Source organism: Myxocyprinus asiaticus, chromosome 40, assembly GCF_019703515.2.
Source record: "Myxocyprinus asiaticus isolate MX2 ecotype Aquarium Trade chromosome 40, UBuf_Myxa_2, whole genome shotgun sequence".
Taxonomy (NCBI): domain Eukaryota; kingdom Metazoa; phylum Chordata; class Actinopteri; order Cypriniformes; family Catostomidae; genus Myxocyprinus; species Myxocyprinus asiaticus.
The window spans coordinates 37,815,374-37,842,589 of NC_059383.1; the positions used below are offsets into that span (position 1 = coordinate 37,815,374).

The 27,216-nt window shown below is 36.4% G+C and overlaps 3 protein-coding genes across 3 annotated transcripts in view; 1 reads left to right on the top strand and 2 right to left on the bottom strand.

Annotated features, from left to right (window-relative positions):
- Positions 1–7,354: 7,354 nt before the first annotated feature.
- LOC127430965 (torsin-1B-like) lies at positions 7,355–8,816 on the bottom strand (the record flags this gene model as incomplete). The annotated part of the gene is made up of 4 exons (XM_051681093.1): positions 7,355–7,599; positions 7,722–7,849; positions 8,186–8,361; positions 8,535–8,816. Coding segments are annotated over 4 exons (831 nt in total), but the record flags the coding sequence as incomplete, so codon positions are not given.
- Positions 8,817–12,289: 3,473 nt separating this feature from the next.
- On the bottom strand, positions 12,290–21,391 carry LOC127431136 (torsin-1A-like). Its single transcript, XM_051681413.1, has 5 exons — positions 21,101–21,391; positions 15,615–15,880; positions 14,709–14,884; positions 13,667–13,794; positions 12,290–13,425 (listed from the first exon to the last, which is right to left on the bottom strand). The coding sequence occupies exons 1-5, from the start codon at positions 21,291–21,293 to the stop codon at positions 13,178–13,180; spliced, it is 1,011 nt and encodes a 336-aa protein (XP_051537373.1). The 5' UTR covers positions 21,294–21,391; the 3' UTR covers positions 12,290–13,177.
- A 4,814-nt stretch (positions 21,392–26,205) lies between these two features.
- LOC127431037 (secretory carrier-associated membrane protein 1-like) overlaps positions 26,206–27,216 on the top strand; it is a 50,493-nt gene continuing 49,482 nt past the window's right edge. Inside the window, exon 1 of the mRNA XM_051681234.1 lies at positions 26,206–26,993. Coding sequence (XP_051537194.1) covers positions 26,937–26,993 — 57 coding nt within the window. The 5' untranslated portion in view covers positions 26,206–26,936. The remainder of the gene's footprint in view (positions 26,994–27,216) is intronic.

Here is a 27,216-nt window from a genome sequence, read left to right on the forward strand (position 1 = left end):
TACTTTTTTGAACAACAATTTACATCGTCCTTATTTACAAAATAAAACATTATATTCATTATATGTCATTAATATTGTAAAATTCTTCAAATTTCCATTTTTATTGTCTGAAGTCTGCTGCTGCTCAATGACTAACATTCATGTGTGTTGATTGTACCACAAGATGTAAATGAATCTACCATTTGGCAACTGAGACCAAAATTATTTTCTCTCTCTTTGTCGTTCTAAAAAGGCCTTCATTCTCTATTAAATTATTAAATATGAGTGAAAATTTCTAATGGCAGTAATATGTAGATGTTTTTGGAAATGCCATGCTTCTGAAGACAAAACTTTGATATATGTCATCTTTTCGTACCTGTTTTCTCAAGAATTCTAAAGGAAAACATTGTGCAACACGGTCCATTAATCCATTCTTGGCCTCCATTTTGGCTCAGTTTCTTATCCAGACGAGAGAGAAACCAGCCGCCATACTGGACCAGTTTCTGAGCAGCAGTTTAAAACAGGCCATGCGTGTGAAACTGCATCCACTTTGGATTGGAGGGGGAGGGAGGGGCCCCCCTGTCACTTCTAGCTACAACTCTCTCCTTGAGGTCACATTCTCCCTTCCTTCTCGGGCCACAAGGGGGCCCCCTATAACTGTCTAATTGAGCCAAAACAGCTGCCTGGGTCTTACTTGCAGCTTTTAGCATATTTAAAAATAAATACTTCTTATAGCTAGAAATGGCCCTACTGAAGGACCTGGACGTTCAGCAAGCTGCAGCCAGGTATACTTGTAGAGACAGACTGAACAGCAGCCAGAGAAAATGATAGTTTTGAGATTTTAGACTTCAGCAAATTAAACTTTCGCATTCAATATGTTTTATATCTGTACGTATAGTGTCTAATAATGCATTGCCAATGTATTGCAATGCATTGCCAATAATGCAGTTCCATTGGAAAATGGCAGAAGATATTGCCCAAATTTGTCCACTGATTTTATAGCATTTACTTTATTAATACCTGTAAAAATTTGTGTAATTAAAAAAAAAGAATATTTTAATATGTACATATTTTTAATAAAATTAAAAATAAATGATGACCAATTTCTTGCATATATTCTCTTAAAATATATATACACGTATACATTTTTATATATTAAATGGCTCTCTGGAATACTCGAATTTGATTGGTCAATTGCTCCATCTAAGTGGCCATCCAGGTATTTCGAGACATCTTTCCTACTTATATCACTCGGCAATGTCTACAAATAAGCTAATAAAATAATTTCAACTTAAATGTTTCATGTCCATTTATTTATTTGGCAAGTAGTCATATATTAAGATAATATATGCATAATGGGCAGTCAGACATTTTTCAGAATTTTTTGAGAAAGAGTACAAGTACTAATACTTTTCGGTAATCGCCGATAGCGATACCTTGTTTATTATTATTATTATTATTATTTTATTCTATATCAACAGTTTATTTAAATTTTACCATGAAAAATGGTGTCTAAATAAATGAATTAAAATGTAAAACAAATGAAAATGTAAAAATTATTTTTCCACATAATATTGTATTGTTTTAATGAAATTAAGTGCTTTTCATACAGAACCTCACAGCACAATCCAAAATACAACACTGGTGGGTTTTTTTTTTTGGTCAAATAAAGTACTGCACAACAAAGCATCACAGATGTGAGATATTGCTTAAATACAATATAAAATAATTATTTTATTATTAGCAGTAGTAGTAGTATTAAAGTGCTTAACTATTCAGTAGTGATTTATTTTTTTCACATTTATTTTTCTGTTTAAATGGAGCTTTTATTTTGGAGTGAAGCCCTTTCCGTTTCTATATGTTTTTGATGGTAGCTTCTCACCGCTGGAAAAGCAGGTTGCTACGTGACTTTTGGGTGTGTTCCATTCAGAAGTGATCATCCCGATGCCTTATTCCCTTCATAGACTTTTCTGGAGGTATGAAAGGTGTGTGGCTCAAAAATAACATTCATTTGGAACTCTCAGTTTTTTTTTTTTGGAAATGCTGTGATCTTATAACATGACTATCATGATTGCTCTTCCCTCGAACTGCCCGTCGGAGGCTGATTTATCCCGTTTGGATCGCAGAGACAGTATGATTTTTAAACCGCAAAAGGTAGCTATTAAATAAATATGTAGTCTGTATGTGCTGCACACTACAAAGTGAATACTCTGCTCACTGTCATCTGCTACAAACAGTCTGTGTGATGCTCATGATGGTGTTTTTCATACAGATATCTATATTTCAATGAGCAGCCGTTCACACATTCACTTTGAAGCATGCAGCACATGCAAACTATGTATTTATCTGAATAAATCGCAGCCTTTGTGGTTTAATAACACTGTAGGACATAATGTGATTTTGATTTGTGCACTGAATGATTACTTTACTAAATGACATTCACAAGTCAGATGATATTTGTTTTGGTATCTGAGCATTTTTACGAGCATTAGTAAAAGTGCATGAGCGCAGTATCGGACCCGATTCCAATACCAGTATCAATATCAGTATCGGGACATCCCGAATTTACAAAATATAAACACCAATAGAACTCTGAAGCAAACCAGAGTTTGAATTCAGCTGTTTCTGGAGACTCCATGGTCTCTTTCTTCTCATTTAATAACATCATTTCACCACAAATCAATATTTCATATCCATTAATTTATTTATTTGGTAAGTAGTCTTGTTATAAGTGGGATAACGAGTAGTTAGATGGTTATTTTTGCAAAACAAACACCAACTACACACGAACCAGAGGTTGAATTCAGCTGTTTCTGGAGACTCTGCGGTCTCTTTCTTCTCATATAATAAAATAATTTCAACACAAAATAATTTCAACACAAATTATAAAAAAAAAATCCATATTTATTTATTTGGTAAGTAGCTGTGTAATAAGCTGGATAATGTATAAGTCAGTCTTTATCGTGATATAAACCCCTTCAGTGTGAAACAAGAGCTCTCTGCTCCACGTATACTGAAAATCTGGAATTCATAGATAAAGCATTAGATAGATGAAAAACACAAAGAAAAAAGGCACAGTAGACCAACATTAAAATCTCATCCCAATTGCAAAATGTTCTCCACCATACTTTAAAGTTGGGATGAGATTTTGCCACATCAGGGCCTGAATAAAAGTGATTTGATTTTGATTTGATTTGAACAGATTGCTATTTGATATAAAAATAAAGTCCCATGTTTATCAGTTCTGATGAATCGTTTATCAAAATCATCGAAACAGTCACAATTAGTTAAAGCCCTATTTATATCAGAGAAAGAACGTGTTACATGATGTGGGATCAAATCAAACTCCACATCGACAGCTGCTCTTTGACTGATTATAAAGGACTTACCGGTGGCGTTAAAGGCGATCCAGTTATCATTACAGTTTTCATATGCATAATTAAAAACATAAAAAACACCCTTTGCCAATACTCCACAAACAGCTGCACCAACAACGCCAATGATCACACCATTTCCAACCATTCCTGGTATAAGGACGGAGAGCAGCAGTGTAGTGTAAAAGAGATGGTCCCTTTCTTTCATTTTAATAACTAAATACTTGCAAGGACCAAACTCACATTCAAAGCCACTTAATCTCACAGAGTTAGACTTTAGACTATCATTATAAAGTCTGTTCCGCATTGACGCTTATTCTGGGCAAGAAACGCCCACTTCAGTCTTTAAACTGCAAAGGAGGCACAGAAGCCACATATAGAACCACATACATACCACATACACATTTTATACAGACCAGCATTAACCAAAGCTTGAGCAAAATAGCCAACAGTGACCAAATTCTCCCAGATAATAAAAATGTGGGAGCAAAAAATGACACCAATTGAAATGCATTTTTTAGAAATCCAACATTTATAGTATGGCCTTGTAAGAAATGAGAGAGAAGATAAATAATTCAGTGAACTGATTAATATAACACAGCAGGTTTATTTTAAGATCAGTGAGTTTTATTGAAAAGACTGTGTTTCAGCAATTGTAGAATGACCCCGTTGCCCTGTTTTCCTTCATGATGCACATTTGTTCATGTTTTCATTCTTACTTTTGTTTTGATTCTTTGTTTTTTCCAATCTGTTGCGGATGTTCTTGCAGCCCTGAGTGGCGAACAAACTGTCCTCTTTTGGGAAGAAGTTCTGTTCATAAGCCATCAGTTTCACCACGTCTATGCTTTGTCTGAGACCCCAGGTGGACATCTCTGCCAAACCGCACTGAATGATGTGCTCCAAAATTTCGACCAAACAATTTGGCAGTTTTCGTTTTTTGGCTGAGAGAGAAAACAGGCTGACAATGTGAACAGAAACAGAAACATCCGTCAAAATCTGTTTCAATGCAGTACCAAATGCTTCACTAAATGCACAAGGAAATTTAGGGGGACAATGCCCCCCCAGCCTCCCCTTAGACCCGACCATGCAGACTGTCATCATGAAGTGATTACGAAAGTCTGTTCTGTGGCATTGTAGCTTGTTTTGGGCAACAGTCGCCCACATTCATTTTAGCGTGGATCACGTGGATCAGTAATAAAGTGCTGTTTATTTTCAAATAAAATTGGTGGTGGTGGCGTAGTGGATTAAATCACATAACTGGTAATCAGAAGGTTGCTGGTTCAATCCCCACAGCCACCACCATTGTCCTTGAGCAAGGCACTTAACTCCAGGTTGCTCTGGGGGGATTTTCCCTGTAATAGGTGCACTGTAAGTCGCTTTGGATAAAAGCGTCTGCCAAATGCATAAATTAAAATGGAGTTTGTTTTGTTTGTTTCTGCTTACAATTTTTTTAGTCTTCATACTTCATTAGTCCTCAGTGTTTCTTATCCCCCAATCAGATAATTCAGGTAATGTTATAACACATTATTTACAGACATATTAAGAGAAAACAGGCATTTATGCTTTCCTGAAGAGCCAAATTTTATGAATTGATCAGCAAGTGGAATTTAAAGAGCTGGAACCAGTAACTGGCAACTCTCAAATACCAAGCAAAGACAATGAAAACTGACTCTTGTCTTGTGATCTCGGAAGAGGATACAGCACACAACATAACAATAAACCATAATAGCAAGAAAAATATAAAATGAGAACATATAAGAAAATTAATATATAAAATTAATATAAAGAAATGAGTATATACTGTGTATATATTATGGATAATAAAATGATATGAAAGAAATGGACCCACTTTATATCAGGTGTCTTTAACTACTACTATACTATAACCAGACGATATTGCCGCTTAGTCATGTACATACAACTTGCTAAGACGGGCGGTGAGCAGTGACTGAGAGTCTTTAAATGGCTTTCTCCTACCCGCTTGTCCTGAGTGGTTTCTCCTATATTAAAGCTTCAGTATGGTCTACCCTGGTCTATTGAAATTCAAATCCTACACGGCTGTCCTAGGTGGTTGTCCTACCTGGTTGTCCTGAGTGGTTTAAATTCAGACTGAGAGTCTTTAAATGGCTTCCTCCTATATTAAAGCTCCAGTAAGGATTTCAGAGGAATTCAGAATAAATCAAATAATAACAATTTATTTGTCTGGTTGGATATAAAACATTGTTGCAGAAATTCAAATCAAAGCCAATTTCACATGATCAGAATAAACAAGCATTACTAAAAATAAAAGACAAGTCAAAGAAACATACCTGACAAAACTACATGCAGCGGTATAGCATGGGAGATCTGCTTACAGATTCCCAGAGCTTCATGCCAATTTTCCTTAAATATCCAGACAGAATAAACATTGTGTACCAAATGGTATTATCCTTTGAACAATGAGGATTTGGGGGTGAATGGGTTCTTGACTGCATGGGGTTTAACCTTGTTAACATACAGGAGATCATTTCAACTGTAGGTCAAGGAGGGGGATAGACCTCCAGAATTATGCAATATTTGGCAAAGACCTTATAACTTTGTTACCATTAGTTTTATCAACATGGGAAAGAGACCACTATACCAGTCACACAGAGACCTCTTAAATTATATCAAACACATACAGTTGCATTCTTTGTTTTCATGGTATTTGTTATATTTTTACATATATTGTGTTGGTCCAGAGCTGATGAAGGGGAGAAGGGGGAGAGAGAAGGGGGGGCAGCAAGGTGATTTGCAGTTTATCACACTGTGGTGATATTCAGGTGTAGATTTCAGCTTTTGTGAGAGAGTTCTATGACGTTGATTCTCGCAGAGTTCTTTGACTTTTACCAGAAATGGCGCCTTTTGGTTGTAGACATTCCGGTGCCAGCCTTACACCCCCAATTTGGAATGCCCAATTCCCACTACTTAGTAGGTCCTCATGGTGGCGCGATTACTCACCTCAATCCAGGTGGCGGAGGACAAGTCTCAGTTGCCTCCGCTTCTGAGACCGTCAGTCTGTGCATCTTATCACGTGACTCGTTGTGCATGACACCACGGAGACTCACAGCATGTGGAGGCTCATGCTACTGTCCACGATCCACACACAACTCACCACACGCCCCATTGAGAGCGAGAACCACTAATCGCGACCACAAAGAGGTTACCCCATGTAACTCTACCCTCCCTAGCAACCAGGCCAATTTGGTTGCTTAGGAGACCTGGCTGGAGTCACTCAGCACACCCTGGATTCAAACTCGCGACTCCAGGGGTGATAGTCAGCGTCAATACTTGCTGAGATACCCAGACCCCCCGTTAATAGTACATTTTAAATTTAGTTGAGTCATTGTACAATCTACAATTGTGATGGCAGATACTTTCACTCATAGTCATACTGCAATGTACTCAACTGCTATAGAAATGCATATATTTAAAAGACTCTGACTTGAACAGTATAAAGTTTTAAAGACATTACTGTAAAAGTAGAAAAAAATATGTAATCTGTACATTTGGATTGACATAGATTGAAATTAGTATGTTTAATTTATATCACTTAATAATCTGTGGTGTTACCGCATATACAACAAAACACTAAAGGGTCATTTTGAACTGTAAATGGTTTTACCCTGTTATGCCATGTATTTTACTGTAGGTTGTTAATCATACTTTCTGAAAATATTGATATTTCAGTGATATTAAGATAGATGGTAGTCTTTTTGTTTTTTGCAAGGCCATCCTCAATCATGGAAATAAACTTTATCATGAAATTCATCAGTGGTTGTCGGTTCTTTGATTAGGAGACATCAACCAATTGTGAATTAAATTAGAGAAAGGAGACATTCAGTAATATAATAAAGCAGGTTTAATGTATAATCAATGAGTTTAAGCAATTGTAGAATGACCCTGTTGCCCTGTTTCATTCACAGCACACATCTGTTCATGTTTTCATTCTTGCTTTTGTTTTGATTCTCTCTCTTGTTCAGTTAAATATACAAGTCCAATCTGCTGTGGATGGTCTTGCAGCCCTTCACCAAGAAGACAGGTTGCTCTTTAGGAAAGTAGTTTAGGTCACAGGCCATCTTTTCCACAACATCTATGTTTGGGCCGAGACCCCTTGTGTACAACTCTGCCAAACCGCACTGCAAGATGTGCTTGTGCTCCAGAGGAAGAAACGGCACAAAGAAATCCACCAGGTTCTTAGGAATTAAACTACTATACAAGAAACCACCTACAGAGAAAAAAAAAAGTAAAAATGTCACTTCTCTAGTCTTTATTGATACCTTAATACTTTATCCTAATATAATACATTTTACAATACTGCCAGATGGTCATACAGAGAGGGAAACATACTGTGCTCGTTTTTAAAAACAGACTGAAAAAGTGTCATCTCTAAATCCTTCGGCTGGATCTCCTCTCGTTTTCTTCCTGCTTTCCAGAAATCAAAGGCCACTTGAGCGATGTTGTCTCCTCCTGTATTGCTATAGACACGAACACAAAAATAATGCCATCCTGTTTTCTGTTTGCTCAACATGTAAAAGAAAACACAAATCTGATATGCACGATTTTATGATCAAATATGATGATAAACCACTGTATTGGCGAGGCATATTAATCAGAGAAATCAGAGTGAGACTATTGTAATTTTTGATAATTTATAATAACGGATGATGCACATTTTCTGTTTCCAAATACTTTCAGGGTATTTTGACTAAATATTGTGAAAGATAAGTCTTGTGTACAACAACTTTGTGTACATCTCATTTGCAAACCCATATCGGTTGACCTCTACTCAGATATAAATGTTTGAGACCCACCTGAGGAAGATGAAGATGGCACGTCTGTATGACACTCCGTTCAGGTTTTCATTAATGTCCAGAAATGGTTCTATACTGTCAATCAGTCCGCTATCCATTTTATCCATTTCATCAAAGATGAACACAGAATGTGGGCAGTTCATTACACTTCTCTTTATCTGCTCCTGTAAATAATTCTTAATACAAACACACATTTTTTAACACCACGTGTACAAAATGGATGTAATTTGTAATATGATATTGCATTTGTTTTGAGTTAACATTTAAAAATATTTTATTTCCTTTAATGAATTTGCCATAGTTCATAAGTGTATCTTTATCTAATGTATATTTAAAGACAGTAGGATACCTTGTAAATGTTTAAATGCACCGCATGAGGAAAGTGACCTGTGGCTGTAAACAGATGAACGAAACTGCTCGACATTCCTTTCTTGTAAAGGTTTTGTGCTATGAGGTGACTGACGAAGTTCTTTCCCGTCCCGGTAGAGCCATGGATGGACAGAACCAGCGGTTTTCTTGGGTTGTTATTTGTCATGAAGCCTGTGACTGCTTGTAGGATGACCTTTGCAGCAATGTGCTGTCCAAATAGCTTTGTCTCGAGGTCATATTTCAGACCTGTGGATGAGAGAATAATTCACAGGACATCAAGCAGAGATGAGAATGAATGACAGACAGACAGACAGAGAGACAGACAGAGAGACAGACAGACAGACAGAGAGACAGACAGACAGAGAGACAGACAGACAGACAGACAGAGAGACAGACAGACAGGCAGGCAGGCAGACAGACAGGCAGGCAGGCAGGCAGCACACTTGTTGATTACAAGTGACATGACTGTTATTGTAGCCAGAAACAAATCTCTTGAGTTACATTTTTAAAGTAATCTTATTGCTTTTAGATTACTTTTGTATTACTTCTGACCAAATTTTGTTTATTTGATGTCACATGCATTTGAGTAGGATAAGCCAGTGCCCCCGGCTCACAATATGCTATAGACTAATCGTGTTTTAATCCAAAACGCCATATTTAACGGCGTTTTAAATGGCCGTGGTGCCGTAAAATATGCCGTAGTGACTGCAAACGGCGTAAAAAATGCACAAAAAACTTTAAAAACACCATATTTCACAGCGTTTTCCTGTGTGTGAAAAGTGCCGCTTTAAACGCCGTTTGGATTGCCACACGACGCTGTTTAAAACGCTGTTTTGGTAGCACAAATACGCGCGTTATTTGCGGCGTTTTCCTTATAGTATAATGAGTCGCGCCCGCTGATTTCCACAGCCAGTAAGTTTGAACAGTTCTCACCCAATCAACAATGAACTGAGTCAGAACAGACAAGTTCATCGCTGCCAAACAAATGTGCCTGTGTGAAGTAACTTTGATATAGCCTGTTCACTTCTACTAACATGACAAATATTGTTAGTCTGCTTTCCAAATGAAATGCTTGCACCTCTTTGTCAGGGATGATTCTAGGATTTCAGTCTTAGGAAGTTCAGCCGCCAATGAGGGTATATGATGAAAATATTTAATATCCATTGCAGTATTCCACTAAAATGCATAGATGGGTAATCACTTGTGAGCAGAGGAGATTTTATGATTTCACTTTAGATGTGATAAGACTTTATAGACTTGCAGTCTAAGAGCAGAATGATTGTGGCTCAGAGGTTCAGTCCGGGTGGCGGAGGACGAATCCCAGTTGCCTCCATGTCTGAGACCGTCAACCCGCGCATCTTATCACGTGGCTTGTTGAGTGCATTGCCACGGAGACATAGCGCGTGTGGAGGCTTCATGCCATCCACCGCGGCAACCACGCTCAACTCACCACGCGCCCCATTGAGAACGAACCACATTATAGCGACCACGAGGCGGTTACCCCATGTGACTCTACCCTCCCTAGCAACAGGGCCAATTTGGTTGCTTAGGAGACCTGGCTGGAGTCACTCAGCATGCCCTGGGATTCGAACTAGCGAGCTAGCGAACTCCAGGGGTGAGCTACCCAGGCCCCATGAAATATGGCGTTTTTAACATTTTTCGCGTGTTTTTTACGCCGTTTGCAATCACTATGGCGTATTTAACGATGCTAAGGTCGTTTAAAACGGCGTTAAATATGGCGTTTTGGATGAAAACGCGATTAGTCTATAGCATATTCTGAGCCTTTTGGCTTGCCATATGGAGGCAACTGAGATTCGTCCTCCGCCACCCGGATTGAGTCACTATGCCACCACGAGGACTTAGAGCGCATTGGGAATTAGGCATTCCAAATTGGGGAGAAAAGGCGAGAAAAAAAAATAACACTTTTTTTTAAGAGGGATCAATAAATGATGAACAACTGACTGCAGTTGTCTGATTAAAATGTAATCATGTTATCCATAAAAAGTAGGCAAACTGTAATCTGATTATGAGTATATTAAATTGTAATTTAATCTAATTACAAGTACATTATTTTTTGTGATCTGATTACATAATCCAGGTCCGTACCCAGCAGCACTGACACTGACCATCACACCTCATATCACTGCATACAAGGCAAAGTCACTTAAAGTCAAATAATAAATAACATCTGAGATAAGTGTTTTACACATTTATATTGTTTTTATAGTCTTAAATGTAGCCTACACACTGACTTACCGGTGGCATTTAAGGCGATGCAGTATCCATCACAAGCTTCATGTACGCAATTATATTGATTATAAAAACCCAGTGCCAATAAAGCCCCTAAAGTTCCATAAGAAACGGCAATGATCACTTCATTTCCAATGGTGCCTTGTATGAGGATGGAGAGCAGCAGTACAGTGTAAAAGAGATGGTCCCTTTCTTTCATTTTAACAACTAACTCAGTGATAATTTGAGAAAATAAAAGCTCACAGTCACAGCAGCTTATTTATCATCATGTGTTTATAATCAGAAAACCTGTTTTGTAGCATTGTAGCTGCCCAGATATTGGATTTCATCCAAGAACCTGAAACTTTGTTGCTAAGTTTTGGAAGATTATACATATGAAAAGATGTTTGTTATATAACATTAGATACATTTCAAAATACTTTATTCTAGGCCTATCTAGTTATGGCTTTAGCACCTCTGCAGACACCATCACTAATGACCTATCGCTATCAGATATTTGTGATCTTTTAGAAGTGTTGTAGGTGCTGCTAATAGTTTTGATTATGAAGCAAACACTCCCAATAACTCCAAAACCTTAGATTATATCATAACCATGCTGGCAGAGAGAGAGAGATGTATAATCTAATATCAAGACTGGCCAACAGTTTAAAGGAACAGTTCACCCTTGTACAGAAAATAAAATTAGGATTTTTGAAGGATGTCCCATTTGCTAATTTTAATATAGTGCCAGCTATTAGTGACTCACTTTAAAGCTTAATAAAAGAACCCAAAGTGTCATAAAAGTATTCATATTCCAAGTCTACTAAAGACATACGATAGTTTTTGGTGATGAAACAACAAATGTGAATCACCAAAAACTGAAGGAGAAAGTGAAAGTGAAGGAAAAAGGATTTAAACATTGATGTTTCTCACCCACACCTATCCTATCCCTTCAGAAGATATGGATTTAACCACTAGAGTCGTCTGGAGCACTTCTGTTGCCCTTATGCCGATTTTTGAGTGAACTATCCCAGAGAACTGATCAGAGTAACACTGGCTAGGTGTTTCGTTCAAGAGCAAATCTTTGCTTCTGAAAATATGTGTTTTAAGTGAACCAGTCGTTCTTGTTCAAGTCTCTATGTAAAAATGACTGATGGCCATACACAATTAAAGTGACGAAAGGACTTTATTAAAACGAATTAATTTCTATAATTAGAATTTTAAGTTATAAAACAAATGTATTTAGGCCTTTAACGTTGTCATTTTTCCATAGCTTGATAAGAGCCCAGTTACAAGGGCTAGCGATCGTCAAATTATTGTAATTTAGTGAATATCTATCCGAACATTATTTAGCCAAACTGGTGCTGAGAAATCAAGCAATTTAAAGTATACTGAAAATGAAGCACATTTTGAAGTTTGCAGACTTTTAAAAGAAAATAAATATGATCAGAAAAAGACATCTCCAACAGGCCAGTATAAGAATAACTCTCTGCAAGACAAAATAAATCTGTTTACCTCATAAAGCTTTTATCAAAATCAATATGTACATTGAATCCTTCAAGTATTTTGCCATTTTATCTTGGTTTCCTACACAAATATCTCAAACGCACAAGTTCCAAGCAGATGATGATCAAATAATGACAAATATGAAAATAGCATGTTGACATGCTCATCAACTGTATTTAAGTGTTCTTCTTATAAGATAAACAGGCACTGATTTGCTTAATAGCACCTCCGACCAAACTTGAACTTTGACAAACCCAAATATAAACCTTGACGGTGACTACATGTTTCAGAAAATTTTGCTTTAGTTTCAAAGTTCAAAAACGAGATTGAAATTAACAATTGTGAGACATCTGACGATCATCACCATCTTAAGCATCCAAGTCTTGTTTTTTTTCTTCTTCTTCTTCTTCTTCAAAAAGGCAGAAATAAATGTTTATCTGACATTTCAAGATAAAGGCAAATACACGTTTTCTCATGATAATTAATACAGATTGACAACATTACATAAAATTAAAAAACTCACTGACAGCCAGTGATTCACAGCGCCACAATGTGCAAAGTTTTAAAAAAAGCTTCCTCTATCGGACTCATCCTTGAAACAAGGACTTAACCTGCAAGATCCCAAATTAATAAAACAGTTCCATAAGAGAACACTTGCTTTGAGTCAAAATCGTCCTCCTGCTTTCATCCGAGATTGTGACATCATGGAATGCAGTACTGTTTGATTTGTACTAGATGAGCAAGACAATATTCCCAACTCACTCTGTCTGTATAAAAATGCAAATCTTAGATGGACAGAGTCGCACAGTTCCATGGGGAAAAAAAAAATTAAATAAAATCACACAGTCAATAATGAATCGCTGTTTTCGATTCTGTTTTCTCTCTCGTTCAGTTAATATAGAAGTCCAGTCTGCTGGAGATGATCTTGCAGCCCTGCATGGAGAAGACACGTTCCTCTTTTGGGAAGTAGTTCAGATCCTTGGCCATCAGTTCAACTACTTCCTGCTTCGGCACGTGATTCTTGGTGACCATCTCGGCCAAACCGCACTGAATGACGTGCTTGTACTCCAGCGGAAGAAATGGCACAAAGAAATCCACTAAGTTCTTATCGATTAAACTAGTATGCCAGAAACCACCTACAGACGGAAAGACGACAAAATAATAAAGTAAACATTTATTAGTAGTAACTGCATTCAGCTTACTATAGTGTAAATCTGCTTTTATAAAATATGGAGAAAAAAGCTAAGGCTGTGTGTTACATTTATTTTACTAGGCCTAACAACACTTAACTGTGATAAAATCATTTAACACATGGTGTCTCACAGCTTATTGCTTTCCTTTACTATACTACACAGTGAGAACAACAGGGAGACACACTATTCTTGTTGTTGAAGACAGACAGTGAAAGCGCCATCTCTAAATCCTTCAGCTTGATCTCCTCTCGTTCTCGTCCTGCTTTCCAGAAATCCAGAGCAACCTGAACAATGTTCTCTCCTCCTGCATTGCTAAAGAAATGAACACAAAAATCAGTGTAATGAATGAAATTAATGCTAATTCAAGTATGTAAAACAAACAATTGCATCCGACTGCCAAAATGCATCTACACAGTAACCATCAAGCAGATTTTGTTAAAACATGGCACAACATTCAAAACCCTTTGGAAAAGAAAAGGCTAATAAACAATCTAAATTAAAGGGATAGCTTGCCCAATAATGAAAATTCACTCATCATTTACTCACCCTCATGCCATCCCAAATGTGATGGAATTTCTTTCTTTTGCAGAACAAAAATTAGGGTTTTTAGAAGAATATTTCAGCTCTGTAGGTCCATACAATGCAAGTGAATGGGCGCTAAAATGTTGACGCTCCAAAAAACACATAAAGGCATCATAAAAGTAATCCATACGGCTCCAGTGGTTAAATCCATGTCTTCTGAAGCGATATGATAGGTGTGAGTGAGAAACATATACATTTTTATGTCCTATATTGCTAGAAATTCTCCTCCCTGCCCAGTAGGGGGCGATGTGCACGAAGAATATGAATCAGCAAAAATACTAGAAGAAGAATGGGAAAGTTAAAGTGGACATTGACTGATTAAAGGGCAGGGAGGAGAATGTATAGTAAAGAGGACTTTTAATCTGTTTCTCACCCATACCTATCAAATCGCTTCTGGAGACATGGATTTAACCACAGGAGTCTTATGGATTACTTTTATGCTGACTTTATGTGATTTTTGGAGCTTCAAAATGTTGGCTCCCATTCACTTGCATTGTATGGACCAAAAGAGCTGAGATATTCTTCTAAAAATCTTCATTTGAGTTCAGCATATGAAAGAAGGTCATACACATCTGGGATAGTATAAGGGTGAGTAAATGATGAGAGAATTTTCATGACTGAGTGAACTATCCCTTTAAGCTGACCTGAGGAAGATGAAGATGGCCTGTCTGTATGACACTCCGTTCAGATTGTCATAATAGTCCAGATATGGTTTTATACTGTCGATCAGTCCGGTATGCATTTTATCCATTTCATCAAAGATAAACATTGAACGTGCGCAGTTGGACACATTTCCTCTTATCCACTCCTGTAACTGTGTCTACAAACACACATGTACACAATTAAATATAGATATGACAATGCAGAGACAACTTTTGAGTGTGATATTTAGTTTACTATGCATCATGAAATATGAAATTTGGTTCCATTTGATTTCAGCACAATCTGCAACAATTTTACAACTGAAAACAGGTCAAGAATTGTATTTCAGATTAAGAAAATACAATACATTTGGGTGTTATTATAGTAATATTAATTGGCTATTGTATTCTGTAATAAAAGCACTGAAATTGATGCATTTTCACACTTCAATTTGACACGTGGCATTTGTTTTATTTGCAGCAAAATACTGTATTTTTAAAGCTGAAGTATATAATTTCTGTGCCATGAGTGCCACTGTAAAAATAAAACATTAACTTTTCAAATCAGCTTTTTGAAAACACCCCATGATGATCAAACAAACAGACAGTCCCACCCCCAATTTACGCCATTGGTCGAATCAATGTTACTGTCTCTTGAGAGACTGGTTGCTCAAAAACAAACGGAGCAATTTTCATAGTGCCACAGAGACACAGTGTTTACAGTTTTCAAGAAATTAACTTACAAATGGCTTTCTTATAGTTGTCTGCATAATATGCTGAGATAAGGGAAAGTATTTTAACACTGAAAAAGTTACACACTTCAGCTTTAAGGTATTTTGTGGTGCAACAGAATATTTTATATAATGTCAGTGTGCATTCAGTGTTTGTGTGTATATAAAAAGACATTACCTTGTAGGAATCTATGTGCTTCTCATGAGGAAAGTGTGCTGTGGCTGTAAACAGATGAACAAAACTGCTCGACATGCCTTTATGGTAAATGTTTTCTGCTATGAGCTGACTGACGAAGTTCTTCCCCGTCCCAGTCCAGCCATGAAGGGACAGAACCAGCGGTTTCTTTGGGTTTTCACTGCTCATAAATCCCGTGACGGCTTTTAAAATGACTTGCGTAGCAACGTGCTGCCCGAACAGCCTCGTGTCAAGGTCATGCTTCAGTCCTGTGGATGAGAGGACAGATTTGCATGATCAGAAATGTGGTATTAATTTACAAGACATGCAACATGTCAGTAGCATTCAGTGAGAACAGTACATTAAAGAAGAGGATCTTATTTATCACCCCATGGCCAGGAGCGGTGCAATGTATTTCCTAGACTCACAATGTTGCATTACAAAAAGACACCATTAACACCATTAACAACAAAGGCCTGTTGAGTGGTTGAGTGTCTTGCTCGAGGGTACAATGACACGTCCTTGCACAACTACACAACCTCACAGAATACAATTTTAAGATCATCCAGTGCAAGATTTGAACCTACAACCATATGGTTACTAGCCAAAGTCCACTACACCACAACACACACACACACACACTTTTATTGCATTACAATTGTAATAAATGGACAAAGAATAAGAACTGCACTTTAAAAAAAATTATATATAAAAGAACATACGTGGGTTCAATACAAGTTGAGCTCAGTCAACAGCATTTGTGGCACAAGGTTGATCACACACACAAAAAGACTCGTCCCTCCTTTTCTTAAAAAAAAAAAAAAAAAAAAGAAGAATTAGAAAGCAAATGTCGAGGTTACAGTGAGGCACTTACAATGGAAGTGAATGGGGCCAATTTCTGGAGGGTTTAAAAGCAGAAATGTGAAGCTTATAACTTGATAAAAGCACTTACATTAACTATTCTGTTAAAACTCATGTATTATTTGAGCTGTAAAGTTGTTTAAATTGTCTTTTTTTACAGTCGTTTTAGGTTTAAGGTTTACGGCTTTATGTCGTCATGGCAACGAAGTTAGAAAATTATATATAACTTTACACAGAAAAAGTTATTAAGTGATTTTATCACACTAAAATCATGTTAACACGTATATTGTTTATGTCTTGTGGCTATACTTTTGAAACACTGAGTATTTTAATGTTTACTGATTGGCCCCATTCACTTCCATTGTAAGTGCCTAACTGTAAAACAGATTTTTTCTTTTTTTTTTTTTTTTTTTTTTTAAGAAATGGAGGGCTGAGTCTAAACAAATTTGTGTGGTAATTGATATTATGCAACAAATGCTTTCAACTGATCATAACTTAAGTCCCATTGATCTAAACCCGGATTATTCTTTTAACTGCAAACTTAAGGCCTCGATATAATTCCTACGAAATCGAAGAACGAACGGGTGTGACGACATTCAGAACAAAATCTGGCCAAAAAGAAGGTGTTTTTGAGTTCGTTTCTGTAGTTAGTAACAGTTTGCTGGGGTGAACTTTTCGGAAAACTTCTGACCGGTTGCTAAACACCTTCTTACTGTCATTGGTCCACATCATTGGTAGGTGTGACGAAGAGTTCCACCTACCATTTTTTATTTTTCTCCCAATTTGGAATGCCCAATTCCCACTACTTAGTGAGACCGTCAATCCGCACATCTTATCACGTGACTCGTTGTGCATGACACCGTGGAGGCTCATGCTACTCTCCGCGATCCATGCACAACTCACCACACGCCCCATTGAGAGCGAGAACCACTAATCGTGACCACGAGGAGGTTACCCCATGTGACTCTACCCTCCCTAGCAACCGGGCCAATTTGGTTGCTTAGGAGACCTGGCTGGAGTCACTCAGCACGCCCTGGATTCGAACTTGCGACCCCAGGGGTGATAATCAGCGTCAATACTCACCGAACTACCCAGGCCCCGAGCTCCACCTACCTTGAGGCCGATGGCTAATTCTTTTTATGTTGTTCAGTGAGTCAAAATAAGTCAACATGAACACATCGATGTGCAGAGTTATTAGCGAGCTGATGCAAATGTACCTACACATGTACGATCCGTTCACTCAGACATTTTCCAAGACCATGTCATGTGATTTTTTTAGTCTACTAAAGGAATCAAATCTTCTCAATTACTCTCAAGTGCCCATTTACTCTTGTGCCATCTGCAGCAAAAGCCATTCACACATCTGTCTAAAGTAAGATATGCCTCAATCATCATTGTTTTACCTTTGTTCTGCACATTAACACTTTTATACACTCGTCTTTGCAATGGTATCAGTGTCATAATAAATTACAATAGCAGAGTGTATTATGGCACATATATATACATGCATAGTATAGCATGTTAGCGCATTAGTGTCATGAATTCATAATGTAAACAAGACAAATGAAACATTTTCTACTGCATATATATTAATTTAAATCATCATCGAGTGGCTAAAACAGCTTGTTTTACTGACCTCATGTGAATTCTACTTTTTTAAGGTTTTACATGTAGTGTCCTGATATTTAAATGTTCTTCTAAATGCCTCCCACATCGGTGTGGCAGGTGTCTGAATGTTCGCAAACAGTATATCGTTGCTCGGCTGTTTAGAACTTCTTTTTACACCTGAACGAAGAACGAAGAAGAACTTCTACGGAAGTATATCGAGGTCTTTAAAAGATACATTTCTTCTTCTCCTTTTCTTTTTTTTCCTCCCAATTTGGAACGCCCAATTCCCAATGCGCTCTAGGTCCTTGTGGTGGTGTAGTGACTCGCCTCAATCCGGGTGGTGGAGATCGAATCTCAGTTGCCTCCGCGTCTGAGACTGTCAATCCATGCATTTTATCACGTGGTTTGTTGAGTGCGTTACCACGGAGACGTAGCGCTTGTGGAGGCTTCACGCTATTCTCCGCGGCATCCACGCACAACTCACCACACGCCCCACCGAGAGCGAGAACCACATTATGGTGACCACGAGGAGGTTAACCTAACGTGACTCTACCCACCCTAGCAACCGGGCCAATTGGTTGCTTAGGAAGCCAGACTGGAGTCACTCAGCACACCCTGGATTCGATAAAAGATACATTTATAAGCACAAAATAAAAATGGAATGTTCTATAAGTTTAAATGTTTACAATAATAAAAAGAAGTAATCAGTAAAAATATGGCTACATTTTTCCATGAAGCTAAAATAAATGTAAAATTAATCAAATAGCTGGCCTGTCACGATTATTAAATAACCGTCTGATCGCGGTTACTTGAGATAACCGTGATTATTGGGCATTCAAATTCCAATCACATTTTGATACCCAAATAAGGGGGTTTATATTCGATCTCGACCACCAAAGACTGGCATACAACACCAAACTCGATGAAAAGAAACTCAAAGGAGTGATTTACTTTCAGGCCATTGAGGAAATTTACTATGATCATCTACGAACGGCTTCAACATCTCCACGCCCGAGTCTCACCTTCTGTGTGAAAATGTACGAGTGACTCTTCTTCCTTGTAGCTCACTGCACAGAAGCCATGAGAATCTGGATGGACTTTATTGTCACAGCGACTGATGATCACTGCAGATACTGATGAGGACTTCAATGAAAGAGACTCGATGATGTAATACAACAGCAGTAACTGCCTGAGAGATGTACTGTAGTCTGCGTTTATCTCATAGAATTTGCACTAAGGACCTTTAATAGACACCACAGCACAAGGTGAACATGACTGTCAGTGGAGCGGACTGTAGGACAAATGAAGGCAGGAATACTGTGTATGTTGCAAGTTTGAATGTTCTTGACATAAGCAGCACTTATTAATGGGCACATTCAATGTGACATAAAAACATAAAAAAAAAGAAAGTGAATTTTAAGCGAATGTATCGTATAAATATGTGTGTGTCATTCAGTTGAACTCGGAGCGTCATTGAGCCACGGACATCAACCAGCTTCTGTCCGGAAGCTGGTTTAAATGATCGTGTAATGACAAATTACCTTGGCCGTATCCGGTTCATACGCACAGCGTTTTTTTGTTTTTTTTGTGGATTTTTCCCCTTTTTCACCCAATTTGGAATGCCCAATTCCCAGTGCGCTTTTAAGTCCTCATGGTCGCGTAGTGATTCACCTCAATCTGGGTGGCGGAGGATGAATCCCAGCTGCCTCCGCATCTGAGACCGTCAACCCGTGCATCTTATCACGTGTTGAGCGCGTCGCCACGGAGACATAGCGCGTGTGGAGGCTTCACGCAACTCACCACGTGCCCCACCGAGAACGGACCACATTATAGCGACCACGAGGAGGTTACCCCATGTGACTCTACCCTCCCTAGCAACTGAGCCAATTTGGTTGCTTAGGAGACCTGGCTGGAGTCACTCAGCATGCCCTGGGATTCAAACTAGCGAGCTAGCGAACTCCAGGGGTGGTAGCCTGCGTATTTTACCACTGAGCTACCCAGGCCCCACTTATACACGCAGTGTTAATGACAGGCAGTGACACGGAGGAGACGCACACTTACTCTATTTCTGCGGAGTGATGAAATGAAATCTCTACGGTTTTGCTTCATGACAAATAAGGGCTTGTGGGTTTAATTGGAGCATTAAAATAACATATGAACGTTAAGAAATTAGGACAGAAATATTTTACTACTGCATAATATAATAAAAGTATATATATATATATATATATATATATGAGTTCACAAAACAAAACTGTAAATGTAAAATTGACCAAAACTAAAGTTGACCTTAAAGAGAGACATGTTTTGTCTAAAAATATTTTTGATATTTAAAACATTATTTTTCATGTCATTCATATGTTTTTAAAGCCTTAAAAGGAAATCATATATCCCATTTTTATTATTTGATTTATACATTTGAAGTTAAATATGTAAAAATGACTTCTTAAGGTTTATGAAACACACATGCAAAAAAAAGCACACCTTAAGAAATATGACAATTTACATGCTAATTAATCGTGAAAGTCCTTAAAGAGAAAATTAATCATCATAATTGCAATTATTAATTGTCAGCCAAATGTCATAATCGTGACAGCTCTATAAAATATTATAAATTAGCAAATGACACACTGATCAAACCAAAACTATTCATGCCTGGATAAATCCACATTGCTAATAAATTACTGGCACTACAAAACAAGTTTCTTTGTTTACAAAGGGGGAAAAAATCTGAAAATAAATATCAAGCATATGGCTCCATTATTTATCTAATTTTAAAATAGTACGTGACAAAAATACACCGGTATAATAAACCAATGAAAACAATAATAAACCTGCATCTCCAACCACAAATATTACTGTACTGCACTTCATAGTATAAGAATGCAATGAAAAGAATGATTAAGTGTGCACGAGAAGGGTATTTTAGTGCAACCAGAGCATAAAATGATGCATAAAAGCATGTTGATCCAGATCAAATCAACCTACGATACTTAAAAACTAATAAAAATCCATATTACCTGTTGCATTAAAGTTGATCCAGTTCTCATCGCACACCTCAAATAAATATCGATAGAGTTTCTTCCCCAGTGCAGCAGCTCCTGCGCCCACTATTAGAGAGGTGGACACGGGCTCTATGGCTTTCACAACCACCCCTGAGATCAGGATGCAGTGCAGTAGGGTAGTGTATGTGCGACGCTGCCGATCTGTCATTTTACTACGGAGTCATCGATACTTTTGATTAAAAACTGAAAGAAAACAACCTGCAGGTTCCAACTCACAGCCGTTACTTCCTGGGAAAAGTGGTGTCATTTGCGTGCGGCGCATGACGTATATGCGTGACATAAGACGCACGTCGCATGACGTAGGACGTATGACGCATGACGTATGACGCCTGCGCGCCTGGGAGCCGTCGAGTTCAACGGTGCATGTTGGTGCATTTGTTCTCCGGGTTAAGCCAGTTATGGTCATATTTTGTCTACATATTATACATTAACCTTTGTACGAACTATGGGACATTTTGGTCTTTTCTTTTTTCCCCGGTCATTTTGGCTGTGTTAATGCCAACGGCATAACATTTCAACCTCAGTTCCTATAATACATCTGTAATACACTGTGTACATAAAATAGTTACACTCAGGACCTTCAGGACAAAAATGTCCCAATTGAAACCCATTAAAACTGTAATATTTGATCCCAGTGCCATTAAAGCATAAGATCATGAATTATATGATATTATGCTATCATTCCGGAGCCCTGGCTTCAAAATGTACATTTTAAATATTTTCCACCAGATGGCGCCATTTTTCTCATGTTTAGCCTATGGAGCAAATACATGCTTTTTTCCTATTTTCTGTTTGCTGTATTATAGAGCACTGCAGGACAACTGAATAAATGATGCAGCTAAAATTGTGTGGGTGTGTTGGTATGGATGTCAGAGTATGTTTTGAATGTGTGTGTGTGTGTGTGTGTGTGTGTGTGTGTGTGTGTGTGTGTGTGTGTGTGTGTGAAAAAACAGTAGTGGCAATATGTAAACAAACTGGCATTTAAAGGGATAAAATCCTGAAAATTAATTAATATTTGGTAGTTATGATCGGAACTGATGTTGGTTAAAAAAATTAACTCACTGAAAGTGGAAACAATATTAATATATAATATTATAGCAGTTTCTGACGCAGACATTTTTGTCCTCTAAGGACCTCTGAGTAACTTTTTTAAATTGACGCTCAAGGGTTAAACGTGTTTAAACATAATATATACTCCTCTTAAAGTGTCAACGGTTGGTTTCAAAACAAAACAGTGTCAACACAACGCATGTCTATATATTATTAGATGATTTATGCTTCTTAGGTGAAAAATATATATTATTAAAGATGATATAAATGTCAGGTTAATTAAAATTGACTGCTGTAAGACTGCTGATTTAACAAAAACATCCTTAATTAGTATCAATAAAAAAAATGTACTTATATACATGCCAACATATTATCAGATGACATCTTTTTTTTAATTGTTTTTACGAATTATACTATACTAATATATGATAAAAATATCAGGTTAATTAAACATTGCTGGCTGATTTAACAAAAAATAAATAAATAAATAAATAAATAAATAAACTACATAATCAGTGTCAATACCAGATTTACAGCTATAATACTTTTCATGGCAACACATTACAAGATGATATATTCATTTGGCTCATTATATTATTATAGAGGCTATGAAATAAATGTCAAATGCATTACATCTGCATGCTTGATGATTAAAAAAACACAAGATATTGACTATAGTCAACATTAAAAATAACACAATTGGCAACCCAGTGCTGGGTAAATATTGGACAGAACATACGTTGTGTTAAACTAGCCCAACAAGCTGGGTTGTACATTTAACCCAACATGTCAGCTCATATTGACAATATGCTGGGTTAATTTTACCTAATAAATGGTTATTGTTTTCATTTATTTCTACAGAAAAATCTGTATATAGAGATTTTGCTGTAAGATAAAATGAAAAATTATTTTTTTAAATTGTTTTAAATATAGCATATATATATATATATATATATATATATATATATATATATATATATATATATATATATATATATGATAAGATTCGATAAGAATGAAATAAGCACAAGAACAGTTTAGGTTAACTTATTTTTTATTTGAGGACAAAAATTAAAAAGTAAAATGATTATGAAAAATTCATTAAGATCCATAAAGTAATCATACATGTTCATAAAACATTTAAAGGGATAGTTCACCCAAAAATGAAAATTCTCTCATCATTTACTCACCCTTGTGCCATCCCAGATGTGTATGACTTTATTTTTATTTGTTTCTGCAGAGCACAAAAATAAGATTTTTAGGAGAAAATCTCAGGTCTGTTGGTCCATACAATGCAAGTGAATGGGTGCCAACATTTTGAAGCTCCAAAAAGCAGCAAAAGGCAGCATAAAAGTAAAACATAAGATTCCAGTGGTTTAATCAAGATCTTCTGTAATATCAATATCTTTGATTACACTTCCTTCTGCTTGACGCATGTGCACAGCCGCTAGATGGCGCTAGGAAGAGTAATTGAGTTTGAAATCATGCTCGTGCCTAGAGATTGCAATGGCAAAATGTACAGTGAAATAGGAGTTGCATTTTGGTTTGTTCTCACCCAAAACCAACTGGATCACTTCAGAAGACATGGATTAAACCACTGGAGTCGTATGGATTACTTTTATACTGCATTTATGTCCTTTTTCAGCTTCAAAGTTCTAGTCACCATTCACTTGCATTGTATGGACTTACAGAGCTGAGATATCCTTCTAAAAATCTTTGTGTTCCCACATCTGGGATGACATGAGGGTGAGTAAATGATGAGAGAATTTACATTTCTGATGAACTATCCCTTTAAGTAAAAACAGTTATATTATGTTTTAGGAGGTGGCAGAAGCAAAAGGAGCAACCTCAGTGCACTGGTACCTGTGGAAAGACAACTGGTATCAATATGACTGTTACTGTCACTGGTGGCTCCTCCCCCCATCCCCCCTGGACTCTACGCCCCTGTGTGAGACAACAGAAGTTGTTCCTGTCTGTACAGTAATGACTGATAGGAATACAGGTGAATACAAACCTTATTTTTAATGAGGAAGATTTCCCTCAGGACGTTTTCTCAGGACAGGAGGCAAAAATGACAGTTTGGCACAGATAAACCTGTGTACAGATTGGCTGTGGTGAATTTTACTATCAGTGACAATAACCCAGCCATTAAGTTGGGTTAGAAACTACCCAACACTGTGCTAAAATAACCCAACAAAATGACCCAGCACACTCAACCCAGCAAAATTTAGATTAGATTCGTTACTAAAATGAATTACATTCATATTTGTCATTATTAAAATAAGTTTAATTCCATGCTAATGCATATATATGTTAGTCATAGATAGCAGGAACATGTAGAATTTGTAAACATTATTTGATACAAAAAAGCACTTCGAACAATTACAGTATGCACTGCCGTTAACCTTAGATGCTTGGATTATTATTTCCTTTAATGCCCTCTTTTCGTTTCCTTTTTTGTTGTTCTTTTCCTCTCTATTGTTTCTCATTTCTTGCCTAATGTGTTATTTTATTAATGTTATTCCTTCAGTTGATAATTGTTGTAGACAGTCTTGGGTGTAATGCATTACTAAGTAATTAATTACTGTAATTAAATTATTTTTTCATTGACAAAATAAAGTAAAGTAAGGGTTTACTCTTAATGTTTCAGTAATTTAATTAGTTACTTCTGATGTAATTGCGTTAAATACTGTATAGACTATAGAACAATTCTATATAAAACAATAGTGAATTTAAAATCGAAATTTAACGTCTAATGTTAAAATATATGTTTTCTAATTTAACGCTGCCCCCTTAAAGTCTTTGGCCGGTTCATTAATAATTTATTTGATTTTATATGATTTATTTGAAAGAATTAAAAGAACAGTTTCATGTCTATCCTTGTATTTTCATCTGGTCGAGGTTGATCAGGGTTTTAGAAAGTCATTAGTAATAAGTAATGCAGTTACTTTCAAACAGAGTAATTAGTACAGTAATCTAATTACACTGTAGAAGATGTAATTAGTAGTTAGTAATTAGAGTAACTTACCCAACACTGGTTGTAGCAACCATTTGTATAAAGACCTTCCATTGTAATTTGCTGAAGCAACTATAATTAAAAACAATGAAGTTAAAAAAGTCACTAAACATTTGTGCATAGAAGCATTTTATATAAACATCTTTGAAAAATATTGCATTTATATTTTATAATTTTTATATAAAGTGATTATCACACTATATTTGATCAAATATTTAATTAAAATATTGTCAATAATATCAAATAATAATAATATGATATATATATATATATATATAAACAGATAGCCACAGTGAACAGAAATGAATTGCTGTGTCAATATGTTATGGTTTTCTGTTGCACAGCAACACTTGTTATGGCACAGTTTGTTAATGTTTAATATATATATATATAGATGCCAGAAGCATCTTGATGTGTAGTGTCCTTGTAATGAACCATGACACCATTCAGCTACTCCCTAATTAAAACCTGGTAAAAAATAATAAAATGAAAGAGTCAAAAACATATTCAGTTACAGTACATAGCCATTGAGTTATCTGTAATCTTTAGGGTCAATGATTTAAGGATTCAGTTTGAACACTTTTGGGTGTGCATTGGGCATAATTCTGTTTTTTTTTTCTTCATCTGTTCATATTGCACTTTTCTTATGCTGTAGAGTTTGTCCCAGTAAAAATTCCCCTTAAGGCTAGGACAGTTTAATTTAATCAAACACAGAGTCAAAAAAATACTTCCTTACAACCAGTCTGACTGCTATTGAAATTTGACTGGTGCAGCTGTGTACAGCACCAACGTCTTATCAATACTTTCTTGAGACCATTGATACTAGAACTAGACAATGTTATTTTATATGTTATTTAAGCCCCTGAGATCAAAAGACCAATCATATTTTTCTCAATCAGTTTGTAAAAAAAGGAAAAACAAACAAACAAAAAAAAAAAAAACATTGGTTATCCTGACCAAACCAAAAACACGCCAGAATTTCTGGATTACAATGCAAAAATCTAATGAAAATCTAAAAAATTCAAAATAAGATGGCTAACCTATATATGAGATACTATTATTGTCTCAGTTAATAAACAATCAATTACGAATGGATAATTATCCGAAATTTCTGCTTGAATTGTAATGGATATTTATGGACTCTAGGTAGCAGCAATGTCCACATTTAGTCTTCTAACAGTTTTAGCTCTTTTCTTCTATTTAAAAATAAATAAATAAATAAATAAATAAAATAAACATTAGTATAAACTGTATATACCAGAATAAATTGCGTGAAATAGCTCAATGAACAGTAACAACGTGGAGAATTATATTAAACAATCAATAAAGTTAAATCGAATGAGACAAAATATAGTGTAACAAAATGAAAAAGAATAAAGGGAACACAATTACAAGATTAAAAAAAAAGAAACATTTAAAAGATTCAAGCTAAAGTAGGACTTTGTGTTCTGATGGGCACAAAATAATAATAATAATAATAATAATAATAATAATAATAATAATAATAATCAGTTATTTTTTTTATTGATACAGAATGCCATAAAACGAAACTTAATAAAATGAACATAAATAAAATATAATAATTAAAAATATCAAAATACCCGCTGCATTACGTCACTTCCGGTTCTGCCATTTTGCCATTGCGGATCGGTCTGCATTCCCTCACCGAACATCGTTAAAATAACCTCACATTTCAGCACAAAACGGTCCCAGTACACCGGTAAAATGTCAGATTTTGACAGCAACCCCTTCGCGGACCCGGACTTTAGCAACCCGTTTCAGGTAATGCCCCATAAATGCTGTTTTTGGCTTGTTTTTTAGCGGAACAGGCTCTTGTGTTAATGAATAGAGCAGTCAGCTGTATGTCAATATGGTATCAGTGGGTCTTTGGTTCTGCTTATTATGGCTTTAAATATTGTTATTGTCATTCTGGAGGTTCTGGTCCAGTTCTGTAGTACTGCTTCTGCTCACTTAGTGTAACACAAGCCTTTAATTCACTTCAGAT

What these genes read in the sequence shown, in the direction of transcription:
- LOC127431136 (XM_051681413.1), bottom strand. Translation starts at nt 21,293, where the DNA reads ATGACAGATCGGCAGCGTCGCACATACACTACCCTACTGCACTGCATC. An exon ending in GATCAACTTTAATGCAACAG is followed by an intron (nt 15,881 to 21,100) that starts GTAATATGGATT and finishes TCTCATCCACAG; the next exon opens with GACTGAAGCATGACCTTGAC. An exon ending in TGTCTTCAACAACAAGAATA is followed by an intron (nt 13,426 to 13,666) that starts GTGTGTCTCCCT and finishes TTCCGTCTGTAG; the next exon opens with GTGGTTTCTGGCATACTAGT.